The sequence below is a fragment of the Adiantum capillus-veneris genome, chromosome 9 (assembly GCF_014529385.1).
Source record: "Adiantum capillus-veneris isolate H3 chromosome 9, ASM1452938v2, whole genome shotgun sequence".
NCBI classification, from domain to species: Eukaryota; Viridiplantae; Streptophyta; class Polypodiopsida; order Polypodiales; family Pteridaceae; genus Adiantum; species Adiantum capillus-veneris.
The window spans coordinates 1,084,906-1,102,997 of NC_140939.1; the positions used below are offsets into that span (position 1 = coordinate 1,084,906).

Sequence of the window (18,092 nt, forward strand, 5' to 3'; positions counted from 1 at the left end):
TCGCCATATGCTGCTAAGGCAATCAACATCTTCATGTTTCCAATGCATGTCTTCAATGATGCGATCTTTCATGTCAAAGAAGTTATGATTGCAAATATCCATGCTAGGATTTCGTTATGTCGAGGTGGTTGAGCGCGCACACTAAGTCAACTACCCTCTTGCAAGCACACCACAACCAAACCCCCCGGGCATACAATGTTTGCATTTCCTACGCTCAAGGCGCATGGTCATACGTGGATGGTAGGTCATGTAGTTCCTTGAGTGAGAGAAATGGCCTTGTGCGATACGCTAGAACACACACTCAAACACTAGAGAGATTTTTATTTTCAAAGATTAGCGGATAAGTGCAAAATCACAATGCTTTGATACCAATGTCAAAATTGAAATGGTGACAAGATTTAGACTTTACACTTTACAAAGGTTTACTTCTTTCCTTGCTTGAATGTGTGCTACTTAGCATGAATGATGGTTCCTTTTATTTCCTTGGAGAGAGAGAGAGAGAGAGAGAGAGAGAGAGAGAGACGTCCCAACCAACCCTCTCAAGGCCCCTACACTGTTGCGGATGTGGTATTTGCTTTTGATTGCGCAAATGGAATGTATACACATGCAATACCTCAAAGCAGACTCTACTGACTCAAATGGGGAATGTCGCTGCGATAACTCTTCAAAATTAAGCACCTCCAAGGTTGAGTTAATGCACCTTTGGATCCGTCTCGATGTGGGGTTGCCGAGGGCCACCAAGGGGTAGATCTGGGGCTGATTTGGGCTCTTGATGTGAAAGGAATGAAGGACTAAAAGCTCGCGACAGAAACGCAGATCTGGCTACAAGAATGCACTTGATCTGTCGCACAAAGCAGGGCTGAAAACGTAGATGATGATGGAGCCAATGATGGACAACAATGGAAGCACTTGATGCGGCGAGGTAATGGCCGAGAAGAGGCTCAAGAGGCTGGCAAAGGTCCGGGCCGCAGGAGGATAGATAGCATCTGTAGATCCAAGCAATCTCCGACGAGGAAGATGTGTCAAAACCTGAAAACGCTGGGCTGCTTTGCTACTATAGAAAACGGTGGGACAAAGATGGCACTGTCGATGATGTGGCATTTTGAGCTATTTTATGCTAATTCTGGGTTACTTTTGACCATTGTATGGCCATTTTTAGCCTTTTTCAGCTCATAAAATGCCTCTTTTTTTGTTTTTGCAGAAAATCCAAACAAGCTGGGAAAAATCTCTAAATTTGTGGAGAAGTTCCTTTGGACTCAAATTACACACTGAACCTCATTTTCCAACTTTCTCGTGTCCCTCTTGCGTTCAGTTTTCAAGTTGCGTTCTTGTGTATGCGTTTGCTTGCCTGCAGGTCCCGTTTGCATCGCAGGTGAGCCGGCGTGGCCCCTTTTCCGCGACGCCCCGAACGAGGGCGTCACAGTCAAGCACTTTGGACACATGTTTTATGGCCACGCATGAAGCCTGCTATTTTTGGCTGAGATCGCCCGCATTGGACTTTCATGGCAAAACGACTATGCCATCTCCATGCACTTGACATATGCGATTTCTAAACCAAGTTAAGCATGCATTAATGTGAAAAATCGTGCAACAGTACCACGTCGAGGGTCTCGTCTCCCCGGCAAGGTATGTACACAATTGCAACCGTGTTAGTGTGGCAATTGTTCTCACATATGACCCTATGTACATTGTAGCATTTGGTCTTGCATAACAAAATGCATAAAAAGTGAGGTGAACATTTATATTTCACATAGTAAACGTGCGACAACATGACAACAGGACAACTTGTACATTTTGTTCTGTACCATAAACTAGTACGTTTTGTTCAGGCTTCGTTCTCGGCAGTTTTTAGGTGAGGTTGAGGCCTTTGTTGAGTGGCCACAATGACCATTTTTCACATTGTAGGCTGCATTTTTGGCCATTTTTCATGTGTTTAAGCTCCATCCTTTTTAGCTTGTTATCTCATTAAGCTCTTTTCCTTCATGTTTATTCTTTCAAGACTAGACTTTAGGCTAAAATAACAAGTCTTCTATCTGTTATTGTACTCTACATCCACAATATGTTATAATTTTTGTAGTTACATTAGTACTGCACATCTGCGTACGTGTACTGATGGTACGTGAGCGTACGTGTCAACCTTGCTTCGTCAGCCTAGTAGCAAGTGGTGTAGCCTCGGGGATTTGGGAAGAGGGGGATGCGGGCAGGGAGAGAGGCAAGTGCCGCAATAGTGAGTGCAGGGGCCAGGAACGCGAAGGAGAACTCGGGGAGTATGGAGGCAAAGGGCAGGGCAGGGGTGTGAAGAAAAGGGGTGTGTGGGGGGGGGGGGGGGGGGGGCGGGGGGCGGCGCTAGAGCAAGAGCTAGGAGAGAAGGGGGGCAATGGAGGGCTACAGCAGGAGCGAGCACGCTTCCAAACCATGAATGAGACCTTTCGAGTGACCTTTTTGGGACCATTTTGTTGCCATCTTCTGGCAAAGATTTTGTATCTACTATGCAGTTCAGCATTATGGCCTCATAGTCTCCGTTGTTTTAACTCTGAAAGAAATAATGTATTATCTTTCTTGTCCCACCCTCAGGACTAAGCTACACTGAGCATTTTTAATTTTATTGAAGGGGGGTGAGGGGATCCAAGTCCACACACGAAAACTGGGGTAATCGCAGCCGCAGGTGTCATGCTAAAACTAAAATGGGGTGCAAATCAACCCCAAAAATCTGGGCAGCGCATGTTGGCTTACAATATAACATCATAAAAAAGGGGGAGTGTACATGATGTGCGCACGGGTGAGGTAGTTAACCTATGCGACGCGAAACCTGGGGCATGAGGTTGTGGGCTCAAATCCGGGTGACAGGGGGGTGGCATAGTTTCCGTAGTGCCTTGATTTTTGTGCTACCTGGGTCTCGAGATTCCGCCCGTGAACCCCTACTATTGATCCCCTCACTGTCCTCATTAAATGCATGGTGTTACTTAGTGTTGAGGACCGGGGTTGTCCCACTATCTTCCAACTTTTTGACAGCCATTATCCGAAAAAAAAATTAATATCTCTACTTCCTTTGTGTGTAGCTTCTGTGACTAGTTCGACCACATCGGCAACGGTATGGGGGGTCCTTGAAAGGGCTGGTTGGGATCTCTTGAAAGGGGCGAGCTGCTGGTCCTGGGCGAGCTCTTGGTCGAGGACGAGCTCCTGGTCCTGTGTCGAGGGCGAGCTGCCTGCCAAGGGCGAGGGCGAGGGCCCTGACCTCTGAAGGACGAGGGTGAGCTGCCTGCCAAGGGCGAGGCGAGCTACCTACCAAGGGCAAGGGCGAGAAGAGCCAAGGGCGACGACGAGCCAGCCAGGACGAGTCAGCCAGGGAGAAGGCAGCCAGCCAGGGCGAGGGAGAGGGCAGAGACCAGCCAGGTCGAGCCAGGGCGAGGGCGAGGACGAGGACGAGACCAGCCAGCCAGGGCGAGGGCAAGGACGAGAGCAGTCAGCCAGGACGAGGGCGAGGGCTTGGTGACCAGGGCGAGGCCAACCAGGGCGAAGGCGAGACCTCTGCTGGTGAGGGCCTTGACTCAGTGCTCGCTTTGTTCTTCTCTCTCGGATGGACTAACCAGTCGAGGATGGTGATACAAGTGGCTTCACCACCCCACAAAAAATGAAAGTGACATTCAAGTGGAGGAACAGAGATAGTATACTCTCGCCAAGCTCTCTGCGGGCAGGGAAAACGGTCAGAGTCCAAGATGATTTAATGATGGAGAGGGCTCAAGTGATGATTAAATCGGAGCTCAGCTTTATGAGAGATGACATCATGAAAGAGATGTACGCAAACGCAGAGAGTTATAAGAATTCTATGTATGCAGATATGAGGAAAGAATTGGATAAAGCGATGCTTGGTAAGCATGATGAGATGTATCTATCTGTGAAAGGGGAGATGCAGGCTCTAATGCGGGCAGAAGTGAATGTAATGGAATGTATTATGCAGAAAAAGTTGGATGAGGCAATTGCAAGCTTTGAATCTTGGAAAACCAATGTGGAAAAGTGCATGAAGGAAAAAGATGCAGTGATTGAAGAGCTTAAAGGGGAACTTGCAGCTTGCAAAATCATGCCCAAAACGGAGGGGGGAAATCAGCCCTCGATGTTAAAGGAGCTCGAAGAAATTAAGGAGCAGGTGAAAACTTTGCGTGAAGGGAAAGAACAAAACTCGAAAGAGGCTTCCTCGTGAGCGGAGCGCCTTTTTAAAACACAGGAGAAAGTTGACGAAGCAGAAAAATGGATTGAAGGTGCAAAGAAAGGGAAGGCCCAGATGCCAGAAGCCGCACAGACTTCTACCATCATCAATATGACCATTGAGGAGGAACAGAAGAGGAGGACTAGAGCCCTCCGTGTGCGTATTACTGGTATCAAAGACACCGAAAATGTAGAAGACGCAGTGAAAGAACTCCTGCAGCGCATGGGCATCCCCGAACCTATGCACACAGGTGCCTAGAGAGTAGGAAAGAAGGGAGTGGATGAGAAGGGAAACGTCAAAGAGAGAGCACTTATTTTGCGTTTCCCGACTTTGGAAACAAGGAAGGAATTCCTGAAGAAGAGACCAGCACTTAAGAAAACTGGAATATTTATGGGGGATGACCTTGCTTTAGCACAAATAGCACATATGCAAGAGTTGATGCCAGAAATCAAGGCAGCAAGGGAGAAGGGAAAAATTGCCTTTTATAGAGGAGGGAAAGTAGTGGTTTTGGAAAGACGCACAACATGACAGTGCGAGACATATGGGACCACACTCCGGATGGCGGCATGGAATTGTAATGGATCATATAGACTGGATGTGGGTGCCTTTGAGGATAGCTTCAGAGATAGAGACATTGTTTTTTACTTAGAGACACATCAGAAATCTGGACAGTTGATGCCAAGTGTGATTGGTTATTTATGGGAGACAGCTTGTCGGCCAGACGCTAGATCCCAGCATGGGAGTCAAGGTTCAGGAGGGTGGCAGTCTTATTCAAGGAGGAGTTGCAGCCGCTATTACAGATTGTCCGGAGAGATGACCAGGCGAGATACATGTGGGTGAGACTGAGAGCTGAGACAGGCAGATTCTTATACATTGCTATATGTTACTTTCCCCCTAGCACATCAGTCTATACCTCACCTAGAGGGCAATCCCCTTTCTCTATACTTGATGATGACATATGGGAGTTCTCTAGAGATGGAGATATCATTCTCTTGGGAGGCTTTAATGCCAGGACGGCCAACTCCCAAACGGTATTTTATGATACCTCGGAGGAGATGCTTAGAGAGATGGATATATCGGAGATGGGGCTTGACAAACAGTCACAGGATAGAGAGCACACAGAGTATGGGAGATATCTCATGGAGATGACGACTACGCATGGTTTGGCCATACTTAATGGTCTAGAGATTTTTCCTTCGTCTGGGGGATTCACATGCTTTCCACACAGACATGGGGCCAGTACAATGGATTATGTCATGACTTCATCGAGTTTCATCTCTAATATTCAGGATCTCAGTGTGGGTCCTAGACCTGTTGGAGTAGCAGTGGACCATGCTCTTCTGACTTTTTCAGTCTCTTTCCAGTATAGTGCCTCTCAGACACCACGGAGGATTGCACACACATGGTATACTTTTACACCAGAGACGGACTCAGTTTATGTGGAGGAGATTTACATACGGATGTGGGCAGCCGAGCCTGTATATACCGTGGAGGAGATCACCACTTTATTGACAGAGATCTTGCATGGGGCAGCAACAGAGGCATACCCACACACTCAACCAGATCAGAGAAGACGTTTTGGGAACATGCCTCAAAATAGTTGGTATGATGAGGAGTGTAGAGAGATGAGAGTTCAGATACAGAGCGAGCTTATACTTTGAGTCATTACACATAGACAGTCTCGGATTGCCCTTCGGCGTTCAGTGCGACGGAAGAAGCGGGCCTTTTTAGCCCAGATGGAACGTGATTTGTATCAGCTCTTTTTGAGTCGAGATTCAGGTGAGGCCTAGCGTCTCTTCCATGAGCACTCACCTCCTCCAGTGATTACTTCTCCCGAGATTTGGGGTCAGTATGCAACATCATTATATACAGTACCTGGGCAACCACCATTACCAGACCCTCTAGAGCCATGTCCAGCCACTAGTACCTTCTTTACCACTGAGATGGTGAAGAACGCCATTGACAGGATGAGGACTAAGAGAGCATATGATCATGATGGTTTGGTGGCAGAGCACTTGATATATGCTAGAGATTTACTGTCAGAGGTTCTTGCGCGGTTGTTTAACCGTGTCATGTGTGAGGGACTACCCGAGTCTTGGAGATTATCTACTATTGTACCTCTCTTCAAGGCAGGGAACCCCACGGTGCCAGGGAACTACCGTACTATTATGATAGGGCACACATTGGCACGGTTGTATGCATCCATTCTTAAACAGCAACAGAGTAAATGGGCAGAAAATGAGGGCATACGAGCAGCAGGACAGGCTGGATTCAGGAGGGGTTTCTCCACTTTGGACCATATTCTTACACTTAGAGCCATTATTGAGGAGGGTCGGGCACATGGGAGACGGATGTATTGTTGCTTTGTGGACTTCTGCAAAGCATTTGACACAGTGCCGAGGGCCAGATTGATGCACAGGCTACTGAAGCTGGGAGTACCCACAGAGATCATATGGGGGATCATGGCTTTATACGGCTCAGTGACTGGCCAGGTACGCACTCTTGAGGGGATTTCTGACATTGTTCATTCCACTATTGGAGTGAAACAGGGGTGTCCTTTGTCCCCTACACTTTTTGGTATGTATGTAGATGAGGTCTCTGACTACATTGACAGAGAGGGTGACAGAGGCGCTCAGCTAGCAGGGACATGGATCCCTTTATTATTATATGTTGATGATATTGTGTTGATATCAGAGTCGCCAGAGGGTATGCAGAGACAGTTGGATGCATTGCACAACTTTGCAGAGGATAGTGGACTGTCTGTGAACCTTGGTAAAACCAAGGTTATGGTGTTTAACACCACACCACAGTGGGTCAAGAGATCGGCACCTACACTCGTATATGGTCAGGACACTGTGGAGTACACAGATGAATATACATATCTGGGGGTGGTATTCACGGGACCGAGGTTTACTCTGAGGAGAGCAGCAGAGACTAGACTGTCCAGAGCCTATGCGGCATTGGGAGGGTTAGAGAGGATGTGTTCGCAGGTTCAGTTTCAAGAACCACGAACAAAGCTATGGCTCTTTGATACTTTGGTTTCTTCAGCTATGCTTTATGGGGTCCAGGTTTGGGGACCATCTGTGAATCATGACAGATGGAGGAACATGGAGAGACCCTTGGTATTTATGATATCCTGGATGATTAGAGCCAAGGCCTGCATACCACATGCGATTATTCGAGCGGAGGTGGCCGCCCCTCCCATAGAGATTGAGGCTCTTACCAGATCAGTGTCCTTTATGCATAGTCTATGGGATACACATAGAGGCAGATATACTAGATTGGCTCTTGAGTCCTCTAGACAATTAGCGATGCAGGGAGACACATCATGTTGGTATGCACAGATGACCTCATGGTTTCAAAGGCATGGTCTCAGCATGGATAGATTGCCTCCCTTTCAGCATTCCCTGGATGCACCCTCCCTGCCAGTCACACGGACGGAGATCACTAGACTCATTCGTCAGGATCTTATACAGTTGGACACCAAGAGGACATGGGTAGAGCCGATGCAGGAGTTGGGCACGAAGATGGCTTTCTACAAAGAGCATCTTCTCCAACTTTCGGGAGATGGGTTTGTGACTCGTCCGAGCTACATGGACACTCATTTGTCTCATGGTCTGCGATGTGCTATTGGTCAGATTCGCACATCCTCACACCAGCTGGAGATTGAGATGGATAGATTCAGAGGGATACCACCGGAGTCTAGGATATGCCAACTATGCGGTAGAGAGCCAGAGACAGAGCTACACTACATATGCCACTGCACTGTGTATTATGAGATACGAGGGCGCTTCCATTGCTTATTCAGGGAGGGTTTTGGACCCCTAGATAGAGTCATGAGGTATCAGGATCAGAGATGCCTTGGCTTATATCTACTTCAGCTACACCGACATAGAGATAGTCTGCTGAGGAGACATGGAGTACGACAGTCACAAAGACAGACCACAGATTTTTCTGGATCGAGGGAGCCAGGACACCAACCACCAGCACAGGGTTGTACCCTCATTCATACCCGAGGCACCCTCATTGACAGGGCGACTGAGCTCGGGAGATCGAGACGACCACGACCGAGACACAGGAGCACACTCCATCGACGGAGACTCTAACAGAGGATCAGAGGCATTCTAGCACGACACCCAGATTATCATTGAGGGCCTATTCTACATTTTCACATTTCACATTTCACACTTCACACTTCATTTTCAGTTTTCATTTTTTACATTCAGTACTTTTTGTACTTGTACTTCAGACATTGTTTTAGATTCACCACTTTGTATCTGATGGTCTCATAGGTCATTTTGGCCTTTTGAAGACGCTAATATATCATTTCATTTCATTTCATTTCTCTCTCTCTCTCTCTCTCTCTCTCTCTCTCTCTCTCTCGCTCTCTCTCTCTCTCTCTCTCTCTCATATTTGCTTGGGTTCTTGTCTAAGAGGAGAGAGGACAATTATCTGGAAGTTCTGTGTTTTAAGTTTGTGAGGCTGTTAAGGTTTTTGTGAGTTGATTGTTGTTGTACCAAGAACTCAAGGCTACTTGGAGTGAGCCCTGAACGAGGGCATAACTATTTTGGGTATTTTGTGGCAGGTATGGTGAGCTTGAGCTGGAACTATTGACAGGTCAAGTGTTGTCAGTAGACTTTCGTGGTGCAGTTTCTAGAAGTGTAGGAGCCCGCGGAGTGGAAGTGAGTGAAACAGTTCGACGGATGGAGGCTTCTATTCCTATTGTAGCTTTGTCATTGGAATCAGCTGTTGAACGCTGCCTGAATTTTACTGGAGGTTCTGAAGCCGAAGCACTTCTGCAGACACTGGATGAAATTATGAGACTTTTTATTGGAAAACTTCAGGAGATTTTAAAGTCCCTACGCATGATTTGTGCAGTTGATCATGCTACTGACAGCAGCAAGAGAGAAGGCAATGTGGAGGGATTGGCAGCCAAGGAGGTTTCAGTGCTTGATATGATGTCAGACGAAGAAGAGTGGGCTATAGTGCAGGGTGTACTGCAGATCCTTGCTGTTGCAGAAAGCTTGAGTTCACGTACATCTGTTTTTGAAGCTACTTTGTGTGCAACTTTAAAGCGGCTAGGTGAGCGTTTGCGTCTTTCAACGCTACTGGCAAACATTAATCAGGCCACTGCCTTCAATGGTGAGTGTTCAGCAGCTGTGGGTTTATTTACCCGAGGATCTGGTGCCTCCTTATCTTTTGACATGGCAGTTCTCCGACTATTTGACAAGCCTGACAAGGCTCGAAGACTTAACACCCTCTTGGAACAGGTTCACTTCTTTTGTTGCAACTGAAATGTGCGGCTTCTGCCAAACTACTCAAGGAAGCTTTACTTTATGAGGTCTAAATTCTTTTCTTGCATATGTGCAGGCAAATGATACTGGCTTCCATGCACTTGCCCAGACATCTGGGAGAGTAGCATTGTTTATTGATTTAGTCAATGACCTAGTGTACGATGTTCTCATTGCTAAGGTTAGGGCTAGACTAAATAATGTGGCCCTCTTGCCCGTCTGGGGTGCAGAAAAAGAAGAGAATGCATTTGACCTTCCAAGTTTTAGTGCTTATGCTTCACCACACGTCACCAGCATGGGGGAATACCTGTTGACTTTGCCACAACAGCTGGAGCCCATAATGATCGGTGGAGGTGGAAGTGGCCAGACTTCGGATATAGCCGGGGATAGTATCAACGACAGCCAGTTCTTTGCAACTGAGTGGATGTTCAAGGTTTGTCACTACTTAAAACGCCCCAGCATTGATGAAAATGTCACATAGGTCTTTTGTTGTAGATACCCTTCACCGTAATGAGATGTTGAGGTTAGTTCCTTATAGGTGTAGTGTAATGTTTCATCATGAATATTACAACTCTTCTGCTGAACTTTGTTTGGTGAGTGCTGTGGTAACGACGACTGACTCTATGCAGGTGGCTGAGGGTGCAACTTCCTTGTACACTGATCAACTAAGAGGCATTCAGTTTTTGAGCGATCGAGGCGCCCAGCAGCTTAGCGCCGATATTGATTACCTTAGTAAAGTGCTGTCTGCATTATCAATGCAGGTGCCTCTTGTTTTAGCCACATTCCAGGCATGTCTTCAAGTACCGAAGGAGAAGCTAGCAGAATTTGTCAAGTTGGACTCCAGCAAATATTTAGACTCGGCAACCGCGAAGTTAATATGTAAAATGCGGAGAATTTCAGCTGATTAATGCCTTATGCAGTTCATTTTGGAATTTTTGTGGTTTGAGGAGAAATGCCTATCAGAAGGTAGAAGTCCATACGGATAACTTCCCCCTACGTGCTTCCATGGATCCAAAAGTTTTTTTGCTGTGCGAGGAGGAAAATGCAAGCCGAAACAGCGTAGATGATCTCTAGTTCCAGACTTCATTGTGGAAACCGGGTCAGTAAATATCTTACTAGGTATGCCACCTTAAGCTCATGTGTTCAAGCATAGGCATGCCCAATGTACTCTTTGAATGCCGGAATACCATATGTGCGGGGGAAAACACAATGGCTGATATAGGGACGACAACATTGTGCAGGAACCACGAATGGTAGATACAAATTCACCCATTGAAGAGAGTTCCTTTTTTCCCCCCCAACTTTCCGACTTGCAACCTATTTCTATATTGCAAATATCATTCTTTTCAGAAACCAATACACTTTTTTTGCTTTCCCCTAAAATGTGTGTGTGTGTGTGTGTGTGTGTGTGTGTGTGTGTGTGTGTGTGTGAGAGAGAGAGAGAGAGAGAGAGAGAGAGAGAGAGAGAGAGAAATTTTTTTTTAATAGTAATGTTGGATTTAATTGATGGGTAGCCTCAAGTCGAGGAAAGCCCATAGAAAATATCAAAAGTGGTAAATCAGATACAGTCAACGTAGAGCTCGTAATGAAGAGAGGGGAGCTCATCCAAGTCATGGGCAACTTTAAGAGATTGTCGAAGAGATGTTTTGAAGAAGGGTACATGCTATACTTGAATCTGGTGAAACATGAGGAAAGTACGTGCTCTCCACTGTCCTCAGCACCGAGAATCCAACCCAGTCAACAAAGTATGCATATGGCTTAAGCAACGGCAGAAGCACCCCAAAAAGCGAGAAATACCGATCAAGAGGTATTCCAGGAGAATGCACGTGAAGAGACCCATAAGGGCTTGCTAAATCCATCGGGCACCACTCTCTCCCCACCCTCATTTGAAGGTCATGAACATGACTTTTATATAGAAGACATTTTGATCCCTTATCTCTAGGATTTTTATTTTAGTCCATTGACTGTTTCAAAATTTGTACTTATAAATACTCTCCAAAATGCTAACTATGTGCGTTAATATGATTCTTTGTACTTCTCAATGTGGTGCCATGGAAATGTGTGTGTGTGTGTGTGTGAGAGAGAGAGAGAGAGAGAGAGAGAGAGAGAGATTATACATCAAACTTTGCATATGTTCAAAATATGCAGTAATCACACTTCCATCGAACAAAGGGAGAGGTAGCGAGACAATTTCATCTTACAATTGAAATAAAGATATAACCAAATGGTGAGAATCATCTCACAATTGAAATAAAAGATTTAAAATGCAAGAAACGTTGCAATGGAAGTCATGACTATAGATTTCAAGTAAAGAAGAAGTTACGTCCAATGGAATTTATTCACGTGACATTGGCACGGTTTGGACTCGGCCAGTTGGCTCTCTACAGACAATCTCCTTTTCCTTTTGTTGCATTACCTTACTTTTACGGTTAAGAAACAGAACCGTGATGGCTCATTCACCGTGGTCTCGTCCACTATGTCGTGCCGAAGTTACAGAGCTTGTATTGCTCTCTTATTGTGACCAATGTCACAAGGTTGAGATCTTTGTCTCCAGGCCTGCCGACTCTTAATCAATAGGAATACACTTAGAGTAGCCTGCAACAATTTGAGAGCGATGGTATTAGAAGGACATGAGAAGGGACTGTGTGCCGATCTTGTACTTGGCCACCAAAGTGTCCAGTGCAATCTCACAACGTATGTCGTCCACCTATTTAACATACCACCTTCTATCAAGAAGCTTGTCATAGAAGCAAACGTTTAGAGATTTACATATCAGCATTGTCTTTGCAACATGTATGTGGCAGGTGTGAAATAGTTCAACAAATAAACTTATAGGACAAAAATTAGCAATCTTTACCAATTTAGTGGACACTGAATTTTGTATAGACTTCTGCGCATTCCTAAACAACTTGCTTCTGAGAGTTTCACACACTGTGGTGTCCGGGATCGGCCAATCAATACAACTTCAATTGATAGGGTACTTTTTTGCTTTTTTTCGTTGAGTTGGTAGAAATGCTCGTAGAAGAAAATTCCTTCATATGCAAGACTGTTGCTAGTTCTTCCATCATACGTAAAATACCAATGTCAATATGGGTTATAGAGATGAGACCTATAATACACTCCAGTGGCTTTCATTCCTTATATGATGAAGACTAGACATGTGCAATTGCAAAAACAAAATGTAATAAACCACCTACTCCAACAACTGAATGGAATTTAGAACTTATGAGAACTTGATCTACCTCTGTTAATATTGTTCTACCTCTTCAAAAAGAAAAAAGGAATTAAGAGAACAACAAGGTCTGAAAGAAAGAATAGAGATGGAAGGTTATGAATACACTTACAGTTGCATCGTGGATGATAAGCCAATGAGACATCTTCGCCATTAGCAATCACATTAGAGTGACTATAGACATGCTGTACCAAAACCTCCTTAACAGTTTTGTTTCCCACCTCCACATTGAAATCTAGCACTCATGCTTTCCATGTTGAACGAAATAGATCTTTTCCTCCTCCTTGGTTGCATAAGAATCCAAGAACCTTTGTATATTGTTTGTTATTGCCATTGACTATCTATATTGATGAAGTTTGAGATAGTTATAGAGCTTATGGTACTACTTGGCTTTCTCGAGAGACTAATAGAGAAGCTTGCTGGGGAGAGAGCACAACAACCCCTAGAGCTATTAGGGTGGGAAGAAGAAGAAGAAACCACGGCTCTTTTTGAGTGGTAGAAGAAAGCATGAACTTTCTTGCAATGGAGGGAAATTCAGTTTTAAACTCTTGGTTAATGGAGCAAGAGTTTTTGGTGACGGGAGTCTGATACATTATCGTAGCTGTCTTTCAGTACCTTAACTACATTTAGACCCTGAGCCCACATATGGATACCGCAAACGTCTTAAAATGAGATTTTATTTCATGTTTCTTCTCTTTCTTTTGCATTTTTTAATTTATTTCTTCCCATTTCTACGTTACATTGACTTGTTGTTCATTGAATGCCTCCAAACGACCTCCTAAATTCCCTAATGCATCGCCAAAACCCCGCTTTCACCTTCAAATAGGAGCAATCAAATGCTCCTTTGTGGGGATACCAGAAGATGGAGAGGGGGAATGGGAATACACTCGAAAACACACCAGAATGACTCTGAATAGGCCAGGGTACTCACAACACCCCCATCCACTAGAGATCACCTTAAAAGCTTCACACCTCTACGAGCAAATCATTGCTTGTGCACATATCCGGGACAAGAAGATGCCAAAATCTAGCAATGAAAACTCCTGTTTGCTTCAAAAAACACCATATACAATCACCATGTGCTCCGCATCAAGGGACATACACCTCCCTCAACTCAACTCCATCGGCACGCACCTCGACGAGCAAAAAAGGCACTTCCTTTGCAACCTTCGTTTGCTCCTCCTTCCTTGGAGCTCTCCTCTCTGAAGAAGCCTCCTCCAAATGCAAAACAATGTGCCCTTATAGGGCGTTCTCTTTTTTTGACCCTATCTATTTTTATCCAACTCTTTTTTTAGCTCCATGCATGTGAGCGATAGATCTAACTTGGGCTCCCCATGCATGGCAAACCGCCTGTGAGCTAACCCTCTCCCAAGGCACGGACAACACCGTCATTGCTAAGGGGGGTGGGAACACCATTCTTATGAAAATGTTTGGGGCCAGTGGGAACGCCTGCCCAACTGCCATGTCATCACTACAACACCCAATGCCATCCGAAGGCCATTCGATACCCGCCGCCCCGCGCACCAAAATCACCACCAAGCTCCGCTAAAGCAGCACTCGGGTGCACCGGCGCCATAGCCAAGGGCTTGGGAGAGCTCCCCTCTTCCTCTTGTTCATCAAATGGAGGGGCATGTTGTAGCCCATAAACCCTGTCACCCACGTCCTTGAATTTGCATGTGAGACCATTGTCCCTCCGTGTGGCAACTCTGCACCTCTTTGAGCTCAAAAGGGCCTCCAAAACGTCTTCAAAAATTATAGTTATTATAGAAAAACTTATTTTCCCCTCTACTTCAATGCTTTGCCACTTGATGCTCAATGCTTCGATTCCCAAGCCGCAAAAAACAAACGGGTCTCCACCTTGACGGCTTTGAACTTCATGACCCTCACCGGATTTTAACTTCATCAAGCCCTTCAATCGATGCCTCCATAACTAGCAAAACTTATCTGGCACCATTTCACCGCAACTGCTCCTGACTTCAAACCTCCGTATCTTGTTGATCCAAGCTCCAATTGACATGCCGCAACTTCCTATGGCATTTTTATACTGCATATCTATCATAAAACCCCTGGAAATCTGAAAAAAACTCTTGATGGCTCACCAATTGGGGCAACATAACCGGCTCAGAATTGGTCCCCGGTGAAACTGCAACTGCTCATATCTTGGCCGTTGAACTCCGATTGTTGATCCAAAAAGAACGACATACATCGTAAGATGAGCACTTTAGGCCCATGCATTCACTTTACCTATGACCATCCCCTTGCAACTACCCAATCTGGAAAGGATTTGCAAACCACTTTCAAATTCAAGTTGCCATATCTTTCACTCTGTAGCTCCATTTGAGGAGCTGTCTAGACCGGCTTGTAGACCATACTGAGGGCCACCTTTGGAACTCCCATATTTTCTCTTTGCACACTTCAACCATTCACCTCTAGCGGGCACCATAGCAGAGCATTCTGGCCCTAAAAAACACTTAAAGCATACATAACCACTGCATCTTGCATGCTCTTGACTTTCCATACATGCTTTAGCATCCTGCCATGCACATGTCAGCATACATATCCATGCTTGTGCCCACTTTTGGCACCAACCAACTTTAGCTACACTAATATGTTTTCTTGGGAGCACACGGACGTGAAAGGTCGATCTAGAGGTGTGCCATCATAGGATACCACTTAAGCCAGATGTGGGACCAGTTAGGCTATATGATATAGAATGAGTCCCAACTATGCTAAGAAGCTCAAGGAGGAGATTGACAACATATTGAAGGTGGGATGATTCATAATAGAGGTAGGAAGCAGTGATTGGCTATTCCTGATAGTGGTGATACTCAAGAAGAATGGGAAGTCAAGAGTGTTTGTCAACTATCAAAAGCTAATTGCCCACATGATTAAGGATCCATTCCCACCTCCATTCACAGATATGATGTTAGATGAAATAATGGTCCACAAAATGTATAGATTCATAAATGGCTATAGTGGCTATAATCACTTGAGACTTGCACTAGAGGATAGAGCAAAGACAACCTTCATCATTGAATGTGGAGCATTCATGCACCTATTGATTCCATTTGGGGTATGAAATTCTCTAGCTACGTTTCAACATTGTATAATGGAGATTTTCATTGATTTCCTACATATATTTTTGGCTATTCTTGTGGATGACTTTATAGTATTTTCAAAAGAGGGAATGCATTTTCTATTTTTGGAAATGGTGCTTGAGAGATGCAGGGAAAAGAGGATTTGTATGAAACCATCTATGTCAATTTTTATGGTCTAGAAGGGTCAACTTCTAGGACATATTGTGCCTAGAAATGGTGAAAGACAAAGTCAGGTGTCTTCAACAAGCTCGAGCAGCAACAAATGTGTCTAAAATTTGTTCATTCCTAGGGTATACCAATCTTTATCACAAATTCACTCATATATGTTCAATGAAGGCTCTCCCATTGTATGTCCTAATCCAAAAGGGAGTGAGGTTCATTTGGACCCAGGAAAGGGAGGCAAGTTTCCAATGCTTGAAGGAGGCAATCAGTAGGAAGCCAATCCTTCATCAACTAGAAGGGGAGATAATTGTTTATGTGCATGTGGATGTGTCTGGAATCGAAATGGGAGCAATATTAACCCAGCCTCATGGGAAGATGGACTACCGAATCTACTTCATTAGTTGTGCAACTTTAGTATATCAAAACAAGAATACTCAATGAATGAACGGAAAGCACCTGGAACGGTTTTCAGTGCAACAAAAATCAGACACTACTTGTTAGGGAAGCTGTTTTACTTCTATGTTGATCATCAGGCTCCCATATTACTATCCCAGATGAAATGCATAGGCTAAAAGCTTCAAATAGCAATGTGGGCATACAAAATAACTCATAAGGTCACCTTGCAAATGACTCCATTTAGGATGTATATGGCGCAGAAACACAAATGATGATGGAGTTTTCCATTCTTAGCCTCAGAATGACAATTGAACATGATATGGATTTTAATGCAATCTAAAAAACAGGCTGGATGAGTTGCTAAAGCTAGACAAAATCAAACAAAGAGCCATGCTGGAAGAGGAAGTTGTCCAGTATAGACAAAAACATTGGCATGATAGTAAGCTAAAGGTTTGAGAGTTTAAGGAGGAGGATTTTGTATTATTGTATCAATCAAAATTAGGCCAAAGAAACCTTATTTGAAGATAGCATGTTCAAGTCCATACAAGATCAATTGGGTTTTCTCAAATGGCATAGCCAAACTTAAGGATTTATATAGATTACTATTGCCAGGGGTCCATAATGGTGCCAAATTCCAGATGTTCTATCCTAGATCAAGATGAACCCCCAACACTAGCACAACAAAACATGGCCAATTCAAAATCAAAGGACAAGCCTTTAGATTTTTTTAGCATCAGACCAGAGGAATTGGGTGTAACTGAGAGTCAAAACCAAGTGGCATTGATAGGGATCATCCCGGTTCAGGATCATATCAATAAAGAATCAAAGGAGATCAATCGTCCTAACAGTAACTAGTGGGTTATTAATGATCACATCTTTTGGGGAATGTTGCCAGTACTCATTACAAGGACGGACCAATGCATGTACACGAATGTGAAAAATGGTGGATAAAATCCGAAGGTACCAGACTAGTGGTGAATTCATGGAAAAAAAATAGGATAACTATGAGGCTTGTACGGAACCTTGGTTTAGTTCCTCAATGTCTCGCTTGTCTTGCACCATGGCCTGAGAAGCTTCTTCTACCATTGCCTACATCACCTTTGTCCACATCTCTTGCTGCATGCACATCACCATCTTATTCACCCTCTCCAATTTTTTCTACACAACCCAACATTCCTAAGTCTTCCTGGTTTGAGCCGCCATCGTTTTCTAATCAATTTTCCTTCTCCACGCAAAGTCTGTTGCAAAGTTGGAATATGGTAAAGAAGGGGCAGCTCATGTCCCATGCTACACAAGAAGCCATGGATATGATAAAGCAGCAGAGCTTGAGGAGCTTTTTCCATTTGTGGAGAAAAAATATTCAGTTCCATATCGCAACACTAGAAAAGTATGTTTTTAAGGTAAATGAAAGGTCACTATTGAGGTTATGGGACATGGAGGTGGTACTCAAGTCAACCGAAATTTCCTTTGATGCAAGAATCATTTAAATGGTCATCGACACGTTCAATGCTGATAGAGGGGCAACTCAAATTAATGGTAGATCAATTCAAGTGATAGTGGTATCTATGATTCACATGATGTACTTACCATTTTCCTCAAAACCACATCCATGTTCAACTGATGAAGTAAGCCCCTTTCTGAATTTTGACCAACATATAAGTTTTCAGTGCAGTCCATCAGTTTGAAGAATAATCCTACATATGCTTTGG

General features: G+C 44.5%; 1 protein-coding gene across 2 annotated transcripts in view; it reads left to right on the forward strand.

Moving 5' to 3' along the window:
* Positions 1-10,848, forward strand: part of EYE (conserved oligomeric Golgi complex component-related / COG complex component-like protein) — a 77,267-nt gene extending 66,419 nt beyond the window's left edge. Inside the window, exons 8-11 of one of the 2 annotated variants that reach the window (XR_015189075.1) lie at positions 8,790-9,474; positions 9,575-9,928; positions 10,125-10,614; positions 10,737-10,848. Coding sequence is in view for 1 of the 2 variants with exons in the window: in XM_086519385.1 (XP_086375511.1) it covers positions 8,790-9,474; positions 9,575-9,928; positions 10,125-10,403 (1,318 nt within the window). In the remaining variant the exon portion in view is untranslated. Of the gene's footprint in view, positions 1-8,789; positions 9,475-9,574; positions 9,929-10,124 lie in introns of both variants that reach the window. The other variant, XM_086519385.1, reaches the window with a different exon arrangement.
* Positions 10,849-18,092: the final 7,244 nt, after the last annotated feature.